We start from the raw sequence: 15000 nt of genomic DNA, 5'->3' as shown, positions 1-15000 counted from the left end.
TTTTGCTGATTGTCTGGTCCATACGTGGTAAGGTTAAGTTTCATGTAGGCTTTAAGGATCATATCAGTTAACTGTGAACATGGGTTGGTCTTTATATTCTTCAGACAAGAGACTGAGAGTTCTTGCATACCTACTTTGAGCCCAACGTAGTCAGTATGAAAAAACGGACCTCCTGCACTGTGTGGTATATGACGAGAAGGTCGTTCCAGGGTTGAGGATCCGCTCGTCTTTGGACTCGAGTATCTCTGTCCACTTGTGTTCATTCGCGAGCTGGACCTGCTGACGGGCGTCTCATTCCAAACTGCCCAATCACGAACGCCCTCTCATGTTGGATGACTTCAGGTCTGTGATTTCCCCCTTTCTAATGGAGGCTCTGGAGACGCACATCACATCAGCTTCATGCCCTACAAGCTCATGTGGATGTGAGGTGGATTTCAAAAGAACATCTGTGCTGCAGTGTATCCTCGTGAAAATTCCCCCCACTTCAGGAGACGGGAGGGGATGCTACCTGCCCGAGATCAAAATTCACTCGCTTCTCTGAATTCCCGCAGTCTCTCAGAGCGCAGAAGGCGACTGGTTTAGTGTGTCTGATTTAAGATGTCCAGCTTGCTTTCAAATGCAAACGCTACCTGTTGGAGTTAGAAAGGAAGGACGTCTCTCCAGGGCGTTTTCAGCTAGTCTATATTCCCAGTTCTGTCCATGAGACCTGCAGGAGCCACTCAGCTTGTGTTGCTCAACAGGTTGCTTTAAGTTCTAGAAACGTGCCTCCTGATGTTGGATACAGAGAACATTAACAATGGGTCCCTATACATTACCATATATGGGGAGCACCATCACTACATAGAGAAATGAGATTATCCATCAGTAAATTCTTTTGGTAAATAAGTTGTGTTTGAGAACAAGTTTCCCCTCGTCAATCCTTTTGCCTGGTGGTATGTGTGAGCGGTTCTTGCTGACGGCTCTCTTTGAGCTCACTCATGCAAACCTGTCTGTCCATTCAGCCCGTCTGTCCACTCCACCTTTTTTTGGACATGTATTATGTTTTATTATCTAACAATATAACTAAGCTAGCCAAATTCAAATGGTAAATTCAAATAGGTCAGATTATTTTGTAATTTAGAAATGCAGTTACTGTCAAAGGTTTTTACAGTAGTAGTATTCTTAGCTGCTTACTTATTGTTTTAAAATAATCACGTCCGTTCATCACATCTATCCTTCCCTGCGTAATCTGATTTTCTGCTGTGCTGTTTTGTAGATGTGTGTGGCGTTTATTTTAGTGTTTTCAGATATGTTCCTCTTACCTCTCTCACTCTCTCTCTGTGATTTCTGGTGTTCCCTGCATGGTGTACAACACCTCCATCATATAGAGAAGCTCCTCCCACTCACACAGCACACAGTCCGTGCAGGGTGCTGTGGGCGTGGCCATCTTTACCTCACACTTAGGAATCTACCTGTTAGTGCCGCCCGGGCCTGTGGGCGTGGACATGTCGGTATAGCGATGACTAGGGACTTGGGTTGTGTGTGGTACCTCCCCTCTGTTCAACTTCTCGTGACCTTTCATATGTAAACGGCTGGATGCAGCCAAAGTTATTGGAGCTGCTACGTGCATAGTAATTACAATACATAGTAATTAAGATTTCTGATTGATTAATTATGTTGCAATTATGTTGATCTGTTGTCGCATTGTTGTTAATTCCCTTCTGTTGATCTTACCGTGTGTGTGCGTGTGTGTGCGTGTGTGTGCGTGTGTGTGCGTGTGTGTGTGTGTGTGTGTGTGTAGAGGAGCAGGCTGTGGCGTCCCCTGACGTGGGGGACATGTCCCCCGAGGGTCCCCTCCCCCCCCTCATCCTCCTCCAGCAGCTGCTCTCCTCCGCCACTCAGCCGTCTCCCATCAAAGCCGTGTTCCACAGGCAGGAGCTCGAGGTCGGTGGCCCAGTCCCCACCTGCTTCCCGGTGGCGGTGCCGACCCGCGTCCCCCCCCCTAACCACCGCCCCCCCTCCCTGTGCTCCGCAGGCTGCTGCCCTGGCCGTGTGCCAGTTCCTGGCGGTGGAGGCCACCCACCCCTCGTCTCCGTCCTTCGAGGAGAGGAGCTCCAGCGAGGCCACCACGCCGGTCACCGTGCAGCACGTGCGGCCGCCCAAGCAGAAGAAGCACAAGAGCTCCCCGGTGCCCCCCGTGCCCATAGTCCTGCAGCTCATGGAGATGGGCTTCCAGAGGAGGAACATCGAGTTCGCCCTCAAATCACTGTCCGGGTCCACAGGCAGTGCCTCCGGGGTTCCTGGTAGGGTGTTCAGATCCGTCTGACTTTGGGTGTTCGTCGTTTTGCAATGGAAACTGATAGGTGTGTGTGTGTGTGTGTGTGTGTGTGTGTGTGTGTGTGTGTGTGTGTGTGTGTGTTAGGTGTGGAGGCATTAGTTGGCTGGCTGTTGGATCATCCTGATGTGCATGTCACAGAGCTGTCTGATGCAGAGACGGTGTCTGATGAGTTCTCTGATGAGGAAGAGCTGGAGGGACTAGAGGAACCTGATACAGCTTTCCCTGTGGTACGTACACACACACACACACACACACACACACACACACACACACATCATAGAAAATGTCACTCTCACTTATTTCTGTCTTTCTCTTAAGCCTCCTGGAGTCGTGGTCACTGAGAGTCAGACATTTAAGAAGAGGACAGACTTCCAGAGCAACGATGACTATGCAGTCTACGTGAGGGAGAACGTTCAGGTACACGCAGCAGACACACGTCATTACTCATGCAGTCTACGTGAGGGAGAACGTTCAGGTACACTCAGCAGACGCGCGTCATTACTCATGCAGTCTACGTGAGGGAGAACGTTCAGGTACACTCAGCAGACGCACGTCATTACTCATGCAGTCTACGTGAGGGAGAACGTTCAGGTACACGCAGCAGACGTGCGTCATTACTCATGCAGTCTACGTGAGGGAGAACGTTCAGGTACACTCAGCAGACACACGTCATTACTCGTACAGTCTACGTGAGGGAGAACGTTCAGGTACACGCAGCAGACGTGCGTCATTACTCATGCAGTCTACGTGAGGGAGAATGTTCAGGTACAATCAGCAGACGCGTGTCATTACTCGTACAGTCTACGTGAGGGAGAACGTTCAGGTACACGCAGCAGACGCGCGTCATTACTCGTACAGTCTACGTGAGGGAGAACGTTCAGGTACACGCAGCAGACACGCGTCATTACTCATGCAGTCTACGTGAGGGAGAACGTTCAGGTACACTCAGCAGACACACGACATTACTCATGCAGTCTACGTGAGGGAGAACGTTCAGGTACACTCAGCAGACACGCGTCATTACTCGTACAGTCTACGTGAGGGAGAACGTTCAGGTACACTCAGCAGACACGCGTCATTACTCGTACAGTCTACGTGAGGGAGAACGTTCAGGTACACGCAGCAGACGCGCGTCATTACTCGTACAGTCTACGTGAGGGAGAATGTTCAGGTACACTCAGCAGACGTGCGTCATTACTCATACAGTCTACGTGAGGGAGAACGTTCAGGTACACGCAGCAGACGCGCGTCATTACTAGTACAGTCTACGTGAGGGAGAACGTTCAGGTACACTCGGCAGACACGCGTCATTACTCGTACAGTCTACGTGAGGGAGAACGTTCAGGTACACTCAGCAGACACACGTCATTACTCGTACAGTCTACGTGAGGGAGAACGTTCAGGTACACTCAACAGACATGCGTCATTACTAGTACAGTCTACGTGAGGGAGAACGTTCAGGTACACGCAGCAGACACGCGTCATTACTCGTACAGTCTACGTGAGGGAGAACGTTCAGGTACACTCAGCAGACATGCGTCATTACTAGTACAGTCTACGTGAGGGAGAACGTTCAGGTACACTCAGCAGACGCGCATCATTACTTGTACAGTCTACGTGAGGGAGAACGTTCAGGTACACTCAGCAGACACACGACATTACTCGTACAGTCTACGTGAGGGAGAACGTTCAGGTACACTCAGCAGACACACGTCATTACTCGTACAGTCTGCGTGAGGGAGAACGTTCAGGTACACGCAGCAGACACGCATCATTACTTGTACAGTCTACGTGAGGGAGAACGTTCAGGTACACGCAGCAGACCCGCGTCATTACTCCTGCTGTGCTGAGGTGTGCGACTTTGTGTTTAAGCTGAGCGTGGTGGCCTGTCTGGGTTTTGATTTGTGCTTTTTATTTTGTGATTTATTTGAATGCACTGCTGACTGGTCTGGAGTGGCGTTCTGATGTATGTGGGCGTGTGGTTTCAGGTTGGAATGATGGTGAAGTGTTGCAGGACGTATGAGGAGGTGTACGAAGGAGATGTGGGCAAGGTGATCAAGCTGGACCGAGATGGCCTGCATGACCTGAACGTGCAGTGTGACTGGCAGCAGAAAGGAGGAACCTACTGGGTCCGCTACATCCACACTGAACTGCTGGGTACGTACACCTCTACACACACACACACACACACACACACACACACACACACACACACACACACACACACACACACACACACACACACACACACACTGACCTGCTGGGTACTTACACCTCTACACACACACACACACACTGACTTGCTGGATACTTACACCTCTACACACACACACACACTGACCTGCTGGGTACTTAGTACCCAGCAGGTCAGTGTGTGTGTGTGTGTAGAGGTGTAAGTAATACTTACACCTCTACACACACACACACACTGACCTGCTGGGTACTTACACCTCTACACACACACTGACCTGCTGGATACTTACACCTCTACACACACACTGACCTGCTGGGTACTTACACCTCTACACACACACACACACACACACACTGACCTGCTGGGTACTTACACCTCTACACACACACTGACCTGCTGGATACTTACACCTCTACACACACACTGACCTGCTGGGTACTTACACCTCTACACACACACTGACCTGCTGGGTACTTACACCTCTACACACACACTGACCTGCTGGATACTTACAGATCCACTTTGCTGTCACTATTGGACTTTATCAACGTTTCCTGGAGCCTCATATATGTTCAGAACACTGACATCATGGAGTAAATGGAGCTGGTAGGGTTTCCTAACGGGACCATTTATGTTTGTTCTGTGTCTCAGGGTTCCCCCCCCAGAGCTCCCCGTCCCACATAAAGATTGGGGACAAGGTGCGCGTGAAGCCCTCTGTTACCACACCCAAGTACAAGTGGGGCTCTGTCACTCACAGGAGTGTGGGCTCAGTCAAAGGTGAGGTTCACCTGATGGGGAGAGGAGCGTTTAAATCTTGTAGGCGTGTGGAGATGTAGTGATGTATTAACAGTACTGCAGTAAAGTAACACAGTGATGTTCGTGTGGGTTCAGCTTTCAGCGCCAATGGGAAGGATGTGATAGTGGACTTCCCTCAGCAGTCTCACTGGACCGGGCTGCTGTCGGAGATGGAGCTGGTGCCCAGTATCCACCCTGGAGTCAGGTACGGTCCATACGGAACCGCCCACCGAGTGGGTCGCTGGGGAAGTGTGTGCAGTCCTCTCTGACTGACCGAACCGGGCTTTGGCGTTGGCAGGTGCGACGGCTGTCAGATGTTCCCCATTAACGGGCCCAGGTTTAAGTGCCGCAGCTGTGACGACTTTGACTTCTGTGAGAGCTGCTTCAAAACGCGCAAACACAACCTCAGGCACTCCTTCGGCCGCATCAACGAACCAGGTCGGCCTCGCTACCGACGCTCCCGTTCGGTTTGATCAGCTTGTGGCCGTAAAGCTGACCTCTGACCTCTGACCCTGCAGGTCAGGCCCCGACCTTTAGTGGGCGCTCTGGGAAACAGCTGAAGAGGCATGCGTGCCGGCAGCGTGGCATGCTGATAGATGATTGGTCGAGAGCAGTGAGGAACCTCAGCGTGTCCTCCTCCATTAACCAGGCCTCTCGACTCCTGGACTGTGGAGAGCAGTGCTGGCAGTCGTCTGGCTCGCAGGGCAAGGTGTGTGTGTGTGCCTGTGTGTGTGTGTGTGCGCATGTGTGTGTCTGTGTGCCTGTCTGTGTGCGTGAGCCTGTCTGTGTGCCTGTCTGTGTGCCTGTCTGTGTGCCTGTCTGTGTGCCTGTCTGTGTGCGTGTGTGCGTGTGTGTGTGTGTGTGTGTGTGGCTATGTGAGTCCACACTGCTGCAGAATGTCTTCACAAAGAACAAAACAAGTAATGGAACATTTATTGTGTGTGTGTATACATGTTCATCACCACAGCACTGGATCCGACTGGAGCTCTTTCCAGATGTTCTGGTCCACCGGCTGAAGATGACGGTTGACCCAGCAGATAGTAGCTATATGCCTTCGCTGGTGGTGGTGTCAGGTATTAAACCACAGACCTCCTACAGTAGAGGCAGTTTTTTTTGTCCAGTACAACCTTTTAATGGGGTTGCTTCTGAATTTGGTTAGGTGGAAGCTCTTTGAACAACCTGATCGAGCTGAAAACCATCAACATCAACCCCACAGACACGACTGTCTCCCTGCTTAACGACTGCAGCGAGGTAGGACGACTCTTCGCCCCGTGCCTCTGCCCTGTTGGTCGCTCAGCTGAGTCGAGGGCTTTATGCGTGTGTATGTTCAGTACCACAGGTATATCGAGATCGCTATAAAACAGTGTCGGAGCTCCGGTATCGACTGCAAGATCCATGGCCTGAGCATCGTGGGTCGTATCCGTGCTGAAGATGAAGATCTGGCAACCGTGCCTTTCCTGGCGTCCGACAACGAGGAAGAGGAGGATGACAAAGCTGCCACTGGGAGGTTTGTGTTTGTGAAGGACACGGATGATGATGATGATGATGATGATGATGGAAACGTGAAGGATGCCGGCCGCCTGGGGCCTTTTTCCGTTCTCTGTAGCTTTTTATTATTGGACCACTGCTGAAGGTTCTGTCTCTTGCTTCAGCTTGGCCCGCAAGAGGATCTCCGGGCTTGAATCTGCTGCCACCATCAGAACCAAAGTGTTTGTTTGGGGTCTCAATGATAAGGACCAGCTGGGAGGCCTCAAAGGGTCGAAGGTCAGTGCTGTGGAACACTGAAGGGTCTTGGTTTAAATCCTGAGTGAAGGTTGGTGGAGCTTTGATGTTTATAGCTTCTGATGCTCAACACCCCCGTTTTCATGTTTCCCCAGATCAAGGTGCCATCGTTCTCAGAGACTCTGTCTGCTCTCAATGTAGTGCAGGTGTCTGGTGGCTCCAAGAGCCTGTTTGCAGGTCAGCTTATTGATATGACGTGAAGTGGTTCTTTGTTGGTCATTCATATTTGTGCATCTACGGTCTGTTCGCCAAGCCTTGTGGGCTCTTGGCAGGCTGACGGTGAGTGTGTGTGTGTGTGTGCTTGCAGTGACTGCGGAGGGGAAGGTGTACGCGTGCGGCGAGGCCACCAACGGACGTCTGGGCCTGGGTCTGTCCAGCGGCACCATCCCCATCCCTCGCCAGATCTCCGCCCTCAGCAGTTACGTGGTGAAGAAAGTGGCCGTGCACTCAGGTACGCGCCTGCTCCCTCTGCCCCCCTCGCACCGCGTTGGTTTAGCCCAGCGATGGTTTAGCCCAGCGTCGGTTTAGCCCAGCGTGGGCGTGCCGAGAGCTTCATCAGCTACAGCTAGGGTCACTCGTCTCTGCTCGTGTGTCCAGGGGGACGCCACGCCATGGCTCTGACGGTGGATGGCAAAGTGTTCTCTTGGGGCGAAGGAGACGACGGTAAACTGGGGCATTTCAGTAGAATGTAAGTTGCGTCCGCGTCTGCTGCTTTGCTCGTAAACGTCAGGAGGGTTGTGCCGTGGGCCTTTCCAGTGACGCTAAGCGTGTCTGCAGGAACTGCGACAAGCCGCGTCTGATCGAGGCGCTGAAGACCAAGCGCATTCGGGACATCGCCTGCGGGAGCTCCCACAGTGCCGCCATCACGTCCAGTGGGGAGCTGTACAGCTGGGGCCTGGGCGAGTACGGCCGCCTGGGCCACGGAGACAACACCACCCAGCTCAGGCCTAAACTGGTACGGTGCCGGTCCACCCCATCACACGCCGTTCTTCTTAACCGGGCTGCCGCACCGGCACCTTGCATCTCCGACACCCCCGTCCTAAGCTTTAATCTTCGTGCTTTCGTAGGTTAAGGTTCTGTTGGGTCACCGGGTTATTCAGGTGGCTTGCGGGAGCCGTGACGCCCAAACTCTGGCCCTTACAGATGAAGGTATAAACACTGTCCTCGCAGGCGGCTTTGAGATATCTTTTACTAATGATAATACCGCGTTCTGTTAAAAGTAGCAGTTTGTTTTTGCCTAACAGCTGTGTGTGTGTGTGTGTGTGTGTGTGTGTGTGTGTGTGTGTGTGTGTGTGTGTGTGTGTGTGTGTGTGTGTGTGTGTATATGTGTGTGTGTGTGTGTGTGTGTGTGTGTGTGTGTGTGTGTGTGTGTGTGTGTGTGTGCGTGCGTGCGTGCGTGCGTGTGTAGGTCTGGTGTTCTCCTGGGGAGATGGTGATTTCGGTAAGCTGGGTCGTGGTGGGAGTGAGGGCTGCAACGTCCCCCAGAACATCGAGCGTCTCAACGGGCAGAGCGTGTGTCAGATCGAGTGTGGGGCTCAGTTCTCTCTGGCGCTCACCAAGTCTGGAGTGGTGTGGACCTGGTACGCTGCTGCAGGTCCAACACTGTCCCACTGTAGCTCCACACACCCTTTAGATCAGTGTGGTGTTTATCAGATAGTAGTGAACAGGTGAAGAAACATAAATCATGCTCCATCACCAGAGCTACTGGCATGAAGCGGTTTTAGCCCCGACGACACACACACAGGAGAATGAGGGATGAATTAAATGTATTTAGGTTTGCTGTGCTCGATGGTAAGTCTGCGTCATGTGCCCTTGTGCTGACCCGTGCAGGGGGAAGGGAGACTACTTCCGTCTGGGTCACGGCACCGACGTGCACGTGCGGAAGCCCCAGATGGTGGAGGGCCTGCGGGGCAAGAAGATAATTCACGTGGCCGTGGGAGCGCTGCACTGCCTGGCCGTCACAGACGCAGGACAGGTGGGTCACGCCAGCACGCCCGCCACAGCTCGTGGGTCGGACCGTAAACGCGTTGTTCTCTTTTATTTCACCTGTTATTTATATGCTAAGGGTTCTGTCTTTGGTGTGTGCAGGTGTATGCGTGGGGCGATAATGACCACGGGCAGCAGGGCAATGGCACCACCACGGTCAACAGGAAGCCCACTCTTGTGCAAGGCCTGGAGGGCCAGAAGATCACGCGCGTGGCTTGCGGCTCCTCCCACAGCGTGGCCTGGACCACCGTGGACGTCACCACACCCTCCGTCCACGAACCCGTCCTGTTCCAGACCGCCCGGGACTCGCTGGGAGCCTCTTACCTGGGTAAAATGACCCGACCTCTCCTGGCCCTGTCTCCCCGAGTTTGGCTGGCACATTCAGTGTCCTTGACCATCCCTCTGTTTGCCATTACACCTGGTGCCAACTCCTTCCTAGGTTTCCTAACAGGAAAGTGAACTGGGTTTTCTGCTTGGGCTTTGTTTGTGGTGTAGGCGTGCCGTCAGACAGCGACCCGTCCTTGCTGAGCAATAAACTGAGCGGACAGAGCAGCGTGCGGCCCAACCGGCCGTCTCTGGCCAAGATCCTGCTCTCTCTGGACGGGAACCTGGCCAAGCAGCAGGCGCTGTCCCACGTGCTGTCCGCCCTGCAGATCATGTATGCCAGGTATCGTCCCGCTGCGACCCGACCTGCCAGGGTCTCGCTGTGATCAGAATGTTCCAAGTTGTACCAAGTTGGCTCAGACCTCTAATGGCTGACAACCTTGGAACACACCGCTGAGATTTAAGGGATGTTTCACTGCGTGATATATTAAGGGCCGGAATGCTGAGGTATAGAGCTATAACACACAATGATTGTGTGTGTGTGTGTGTGTGTGTGTGTGTGTGTGTGTGTGTGTGTGTGTGTGTGTGTGTGTGTGTGTGTGTAGGGACGCGGTGGTGGGAGCCCTAATGCCAGCCTGCATGATGCCCGTGGAGTGCCCGTCCAGCTCCCCTGTGCCTCCGTCCGACTGCTCCACCATGACCAGCCCCTCGGAGGCCGAGGGTCCCCCTCTGTCTGCGGACCCCGAGGAGTGTGTCAGCCCTTACCCCTGGCAGGACGGCAAGAGAGGAGAGGTGGATCGCCACTCTACCCTTTCTCTCTTCACCTCCACACACACACACACACACACACACGGCGTAAAGAACAGGCGAGCTGTCTGCTTGGCATTTCCCCTGACTGTCCTGTTGGGTCGCTAGGTGGTGTCCTCCGAGGACGCCGTCACCCCGTCGTCGGCCGTCACGCCGTCCGCGTCCGCCGCCTCCTCGCGACCCTTCATCCCCGTCACGGACGACCCTGGGGCGGCCAGCATCATCGCCGAAACCATGACCAAGACCAAAGAGGTCAGCCGTGCTCCGCCCCCTCACGCACTCCTCCCGGACCTGCCGGCGCCGTCGGGAAGCTTTCGCCGCGCGCGCGGGTTTGTTCACGCTCCTTCCCCTCCCGCCAGGACTCGGAGAACCAGAACAAAGCGTCGGGTCCCGAGCCCCAGTACCTGGACGAGTTCTCCAGTCTGCTGGTGCCGGATGACACGCGGGTGATGGTGGACCTGCTGAAGCTGGCGGTGTCGATGCGGGCGGGCGAGAAGGGAAAGGAAGTTCTGTCGGCGGTGCTGTCCGGCATGGGCACCGCCTACCCCCAGGTTGGCCCCGCCTCTTCCCGTCTTTACGTTTAGCCTCCGTCTGACTTCGTCTCTCTGTGCGTTTTATGGGTTGTGGTACGAAACGCGGGGTCGGTTTCCGTGTGCGATGGTGTGTGAACGCAGGTGGCCGACATGCTGCTGGAGCTGTGTGTGACCGAGCTGGAGGACGTGGCCACCGACTCTCGCAGCGGCCGGCTGTCCTCGCAACCTGTGGTGGTAGAGAGCAGCCACCCCTACACCGACGACACCTCCACCAGCGGAACCGTCAAAATCCCCGGTGAGGCCCGCCTGGCCCCGCCCCCTACAGGGCCTTCTCCCTCTCACTGCAAGGGGAGGCATCGCTCTGAAACAGGAGGGGTTTTATTTTTGTTTTCTCAGGCGCTGAGGGGCTGCGAGTGGAGTTTGATCGGCAGTGTTCTACGGAGAGACGTCACGACCCGTTGACGGTCATGGACGGAGCCAATAGGATCGTGTCTGTGCGATCAGGTGACCCCCGCGTCCCAAGCCTGCGTGCTCGCGTGTGTGCGCTGGCGTTGCGTCTTGCTGACGGCGTGTCCCGTTTCAGGGCGCGAGTGGTCGGACTGGTCCAGCGAGTTGAGGATCCCCGGAGACGAGCTGAAGTGGAAGTTCACCAGTGACGGTTCTGTGAACGGCTGGGGGTGGCGCTTCACCGTCTATCCCATCATGCCTGCGGCTGGTGTGTGTTCCTCGTCCCATGCTCTCTGGTCCCCTGCTCTGTGCATGCTGGTCAATAACCGGTTCTCGCTTGTCTCAGGTCCGAAAGACCTCCTGTCTGACCGCTGCATCCTGTCCTGTCCTTCTATGGACTTGGTCACCTGCCTGCTGGACTTCCGTCTCAACTTCGCCTCCAACCGCAGCATCGTGCCCAGACTGGCCGCTTCGCTCGCGGCCTGCGCCCAGCTCAGCGCCCTGGGTACGCGCGGACACGCCGGGCCTCTCCCAGCGCCGGACCGCATGTCTAACAGAACCCGCTCACACTGAAATACAGCATACTAGCCTTTTAAAATGTGTGATTGTGTTGCAGCGGCTGGACACCGTATGTGGGCCCTGCAGCGCTTGAGGAAGTTGTTGACCACCGAGTTTGGCCAGTCCATCAACATCAACCGGCTGCTGGGAGACGGCGAGGGAGACGCCCGCTCTATGGTCAGTCCAACCGCACCGGCCTGGAAGACTCACATTAACACCTTTCACTCAGGTTCAGCTTGTTTACGTCTGGCGCGCCGGGCGTGTTGTGAAGGAGGCGTCGCTGTTTTATTGACCACTCACTTCGTGATGGACTAGAATGTGTATGAATGAAATCTTGTGAAGGTCATTGGAGCTGCTGAGCTGAAGTTTGTGCGCTGTTGTAGAGTTTTACAGGCAGTGCTCTGGCCGCCCTGGTGAAGGGGCTTCCTGAGGCTCTGCACAGGCAGTATGAGTACGAGGACCCCATTGTCAGAGGAGGCAAACAACTGCTACACAGCCCCTTCTTTAAGGTGGGTGTGTGGGTGGGTGTGTGTGTAGATGGGTGTGTGTAGATGGGTGTGGGTGTGTGTAGATGGGTGTGGGTGTGTGTAGATGGGTGTGGGTGTGTGTGTGGGTGTGTAGGTGGGTGTGGGTGTGTAGGTGGGTGTGGGTGTGTAGGTGGGTGTGGGTGTGTAGGTGGGTGTGGGTGTAGGTGGGTGTGGGTGTGTAGGTGGGTGTGTAGGTGGGTGTGGGTGTGTGTGGGTGGGTGTGTGTAGGTGGGTGTGTGTGTGGGTGTGTGTGGGTGGGTGTGTGGGGGTGTGTGGGTGGGTGTGTGTGTAGGTGGGTGTGTGTGTGTGGGTGTGTGTGTGTGTGTGTGGGTGGGTGATACAGATGGCAAAGCACTTTTTGCTGTGGTTAAGAACATCTGTGTATTGTGAAAATGTTGTTGTGTTTAGGTTCTGGTGGCCCTGGCGTGTGATCTGGAGTTGGACACGCTGCCCTGCTGTGCTGAGACTCATAAGTGGGCGTGGTTCCGCCGTTACTGCACCGCCTCCAGAGTGGCAGTGGCCCTGGACAAGAGAACGCCCCTGCCCCGCCTCTTCCTGGACGAGGTGCGACGACACAACCCAGAAACGTTCTTATGAAGGGTTGCCTTGCGTTTCTTTCATTACCGCAGTGTGGGAACTGTCTGCTCGGCTTGTTTAGGTCTCCAAGAAGATCCGGGAGCTGATGGCAGACCATGAGTCCATGAACGGTCTTCATGAGAGCCACGAGTTGTTCAAGCGTGAGCATGACGAGCAGCTGGTGCAGTGGATGAACAGGTGAGCGCTGTGGCGTGCACACACCTGTCTCCAGCCCGTTTCTGCTGGTGAAGCATACCCTCACCCTCCACCGTCCCGCCCCAGACGGCCCGACGACTGGACCCTGTCGGCGGGAGGCAGCGGGACCATCTACGGCTGGGGCCACAACCATCGGGGCCAGCTGGGGGGCATCGAGGGGGCAAAAGTCAAGGTTCCCACGCCGACGGAGGCCCTGGCCACCCTGCGGCCCGTCCAGCTCATCGGCGGGGAGCAGACTCTCTTTGCAGTGACCGCAGATGGGAAGGTACGTCACCAGAGCTGTTGCATGCCCCTCCCCTACCCTGTCACTGTGCGTTTGCCCCTCCCCTACCCTGTCACTGTGCGTTTGCCCCTCCCCTACCCTGTCACTGTGCGTTTGCCCCTCCCCTACCCTGTCACTGTGTGTTTGCCCCTCCCCTACCCTGTCACTGTGCGTTTGCCCCTCCCCTACCCTGTCACTGTGCGTTTGCCCCTCCCCTACCCTGTCACTGTGCGTTTGCCCCTCCCCTACCCTGTCACTGTGCGTTTGCCCCTCCCCTACCCTGTCACTGTGCGTTTGCCCCTCCGCTACCCTGTCACTGTGCGTTTGCCCCTCCGCTACCCTGTCACTGTGCGTTTGCCCCTCCCCTCCCCTGTCACTGTGCGTTTGCCCCTCCCCTCCCCTGTCACTGTGCGTTTGCCCCTCCGCTACCCTGTCACTGTGCGTTTGCCCCTCCGCTACCCTGTCACTGTGCGTTTGCCCCTCCGCTACCCTGTCACTGTGCGTTTGCCCCTCCGCTACCCTGTCACTGTGCGTTTGCCCCTCCCCTACCCTGTCACTGTGCGTTTGCCCCTCCCCTACCCTGTCACTGTGCGTTTGCCCCTCCCCTACCCTGTCACTGTGCGTTTGCCCCTCCCCTACCCTGTCACTGTGCGTTTGCCCCTCCCCTACCCTGTCACTGTGCGTTTGCCCCTCCCCTACCCTGTCACTGTTCTGTTGTTGTGTGTATCACCCTCTGTGTGAGCTGGGCCACAGCCCCACTCCCCTCTCTCTCCCAGCTCTACGCTACAGGCTACGGCGCCGGAGGACGTCTGGGTATCGGCGGGTACCGAGTCCGTCTCCACGCCGACGCTGCTGGAGTCCATCCAACACGTGTTGATCAGGAAGGTTGCGGTGAACTCCGGGGGGAAGCATTGCCTGGCCCTCTCCTCTGAGGGGGAGGTGTACTCCTGGGGGGAGGCCGAGGACGGCAAACTGGGCCACGGCAACAGGAGGTGATGGAGCTCCCTGTCTCCCTGTTCCCCACAAAGATACTTCACTTGTTCACATGTTTACGTAGCATATGCAAAATGATCATCTGAATTTAGAAGTGCCCTATAGCATAGCTGGCCAGGAAGGGGTTTTCCTTCAAATAGATCTTAATGAATGTCATTTAATAGTGTATGTGGCCTGTAGGCGCGGAGGAATCGCGGCTGTTCTCAGAGCGGCCAGCAGGTGGCACCCTGTCCCCTGCGTAGGGCTGGCTGCCGTGTGAATAGGTTCCCATGCGTTTCTCCTCCCGCCCCGTCCTCAGCCCATGTGACCGCCCGCGAGTGATCGAGTCTCTCAGGGGGGTGGAGGTGGTGGACATCGCGGCCGGAGGGGCCCACAGCGCCTGTGTGACGTCCAGCGGAGAGCTCTACACGTGGGGCAAGGGTCGCTACGGACGCCTGGGCCACGGGGACAGTGAGGACCAGCTGAAGCCCAAACTGGTCAGTGGCTGCAGGGCCACCCGCTCCTACACACACACACACACACACACACACACACACACACACACACACACATATACATACACACACGCACACACACACACATATACACATGCGCACACACACAGAAGTGCCTGTAAACAACAACACCACCCAGCTGAAATGATATTGATATGAATAGCAGACACACAGGAAGTACTTTTGCTG

At 55.4% G+C, this 15000-nt stretch overlaps 1 protein-coding gene across 1 annotated transcript in view; it reads left to right on the top strand.

The window, feature by feature from the left end:
• The window catches only part of herc2 (HECT and RLD domain containing E3 ubiquitin protein ligase 2), a 52523-nt gene that overhangs the window by 30331 nt on the left and 7192 nt on the right, over positions 1 to 15000 (top strand). The window contains 37 exon segments of the mRNA XM_077014718.1: positions 1781 to 1923; positions 2015 to 2282; positions 2402 to 2544; positions 2636 to 2734; positions 4306 to 4474; positions 5163 to 5288; positions 5403 to 5511; positions 5605 to 5744; positions 5825 to 6015; positions 6274 to 6379; positions 6466 to 6557; positions 6638 to 6813; positions 6959 to 7070; positions 7184 to 7265; positions 7396 to 7539; positions 7686 to 7776; positions 7866 to 8043; positions 8156 to 8237; positions 8497 to 8668; positions 8919 to 9063; positions 9177 to 9402; positions 9570 to 9741; positions 10004 to 10190; positions 10314 to 10457; positions 10565 to 10756; positions 10880 to 11033; positions 11135 to 11242; positions 11322 to 11453; positions 11532 to 11690; positions 11802 to 11920; positions 12127 to 12252; positions 12679 to 12834; positions 12929 to 13044; positions 13129 to 13327; positions 14101 to 14145; positions 14147 to 14316; positions 14616 to 14793. Of these exon segments, the coding sequence (XP_076870833.1) occupies positions 1781 to 1923; positions 2015 to 2282; positions 2402 to 2544; positions 2636 to 2734; positions 4306 to 4474; positions 5163 to 5288; positions 5403 to 5511; positions 5605 to 5744; positions 5825 to 6015; positions 6274 to 6379; positions 6466 to 6557; positions 6638 to 6813; positions 6959 to 7070; positions 7184 to 7265; positions 7396 to 7539; positions 7686 to 7776; positions 7866 to 8043; positions 8156 to 8237; positions 8497 to 8668; positions 8919 to 9063; positions 9177 to 9402; positions 9570 to 9741; positions 10004 to 10190; positions 10314 to 10457; positions 10565 to 10756; positions 10880 to 11033; positions 11135 to 11242; positions 11322 to 11453; positions 11532 to 11690; positions 11802 to 11920; positions 12127 to 12252; positions 12679 to 12834; positions 12929 to 13044; positions 13129 to 13327; positions 14101 to 14145; positions 14147 to 14316; positions 14616 to 14793 (5351 nt within the window).

This window comes from Brachyhypopomus gauderio, chromosome 8 (genome assembly GCF_052324685.1).
Source record: "Brachyhypopomus gauderio isolate BG-103 chromosome 8, BGAUD_0.2, whole genome shotgun sequence".
Lineage (NCBI taxonomy): Eukaryota > Metazoa > Chordata > Actinopteri > Gymnotiformes > Hypopomidae > Brachyhypopomus > Brachyhypopomus gauderio.
Note: the sequence above shows the minus strand (reverse complement) of the source record. Positions and strands in the feature narration are given on the sequence as shown.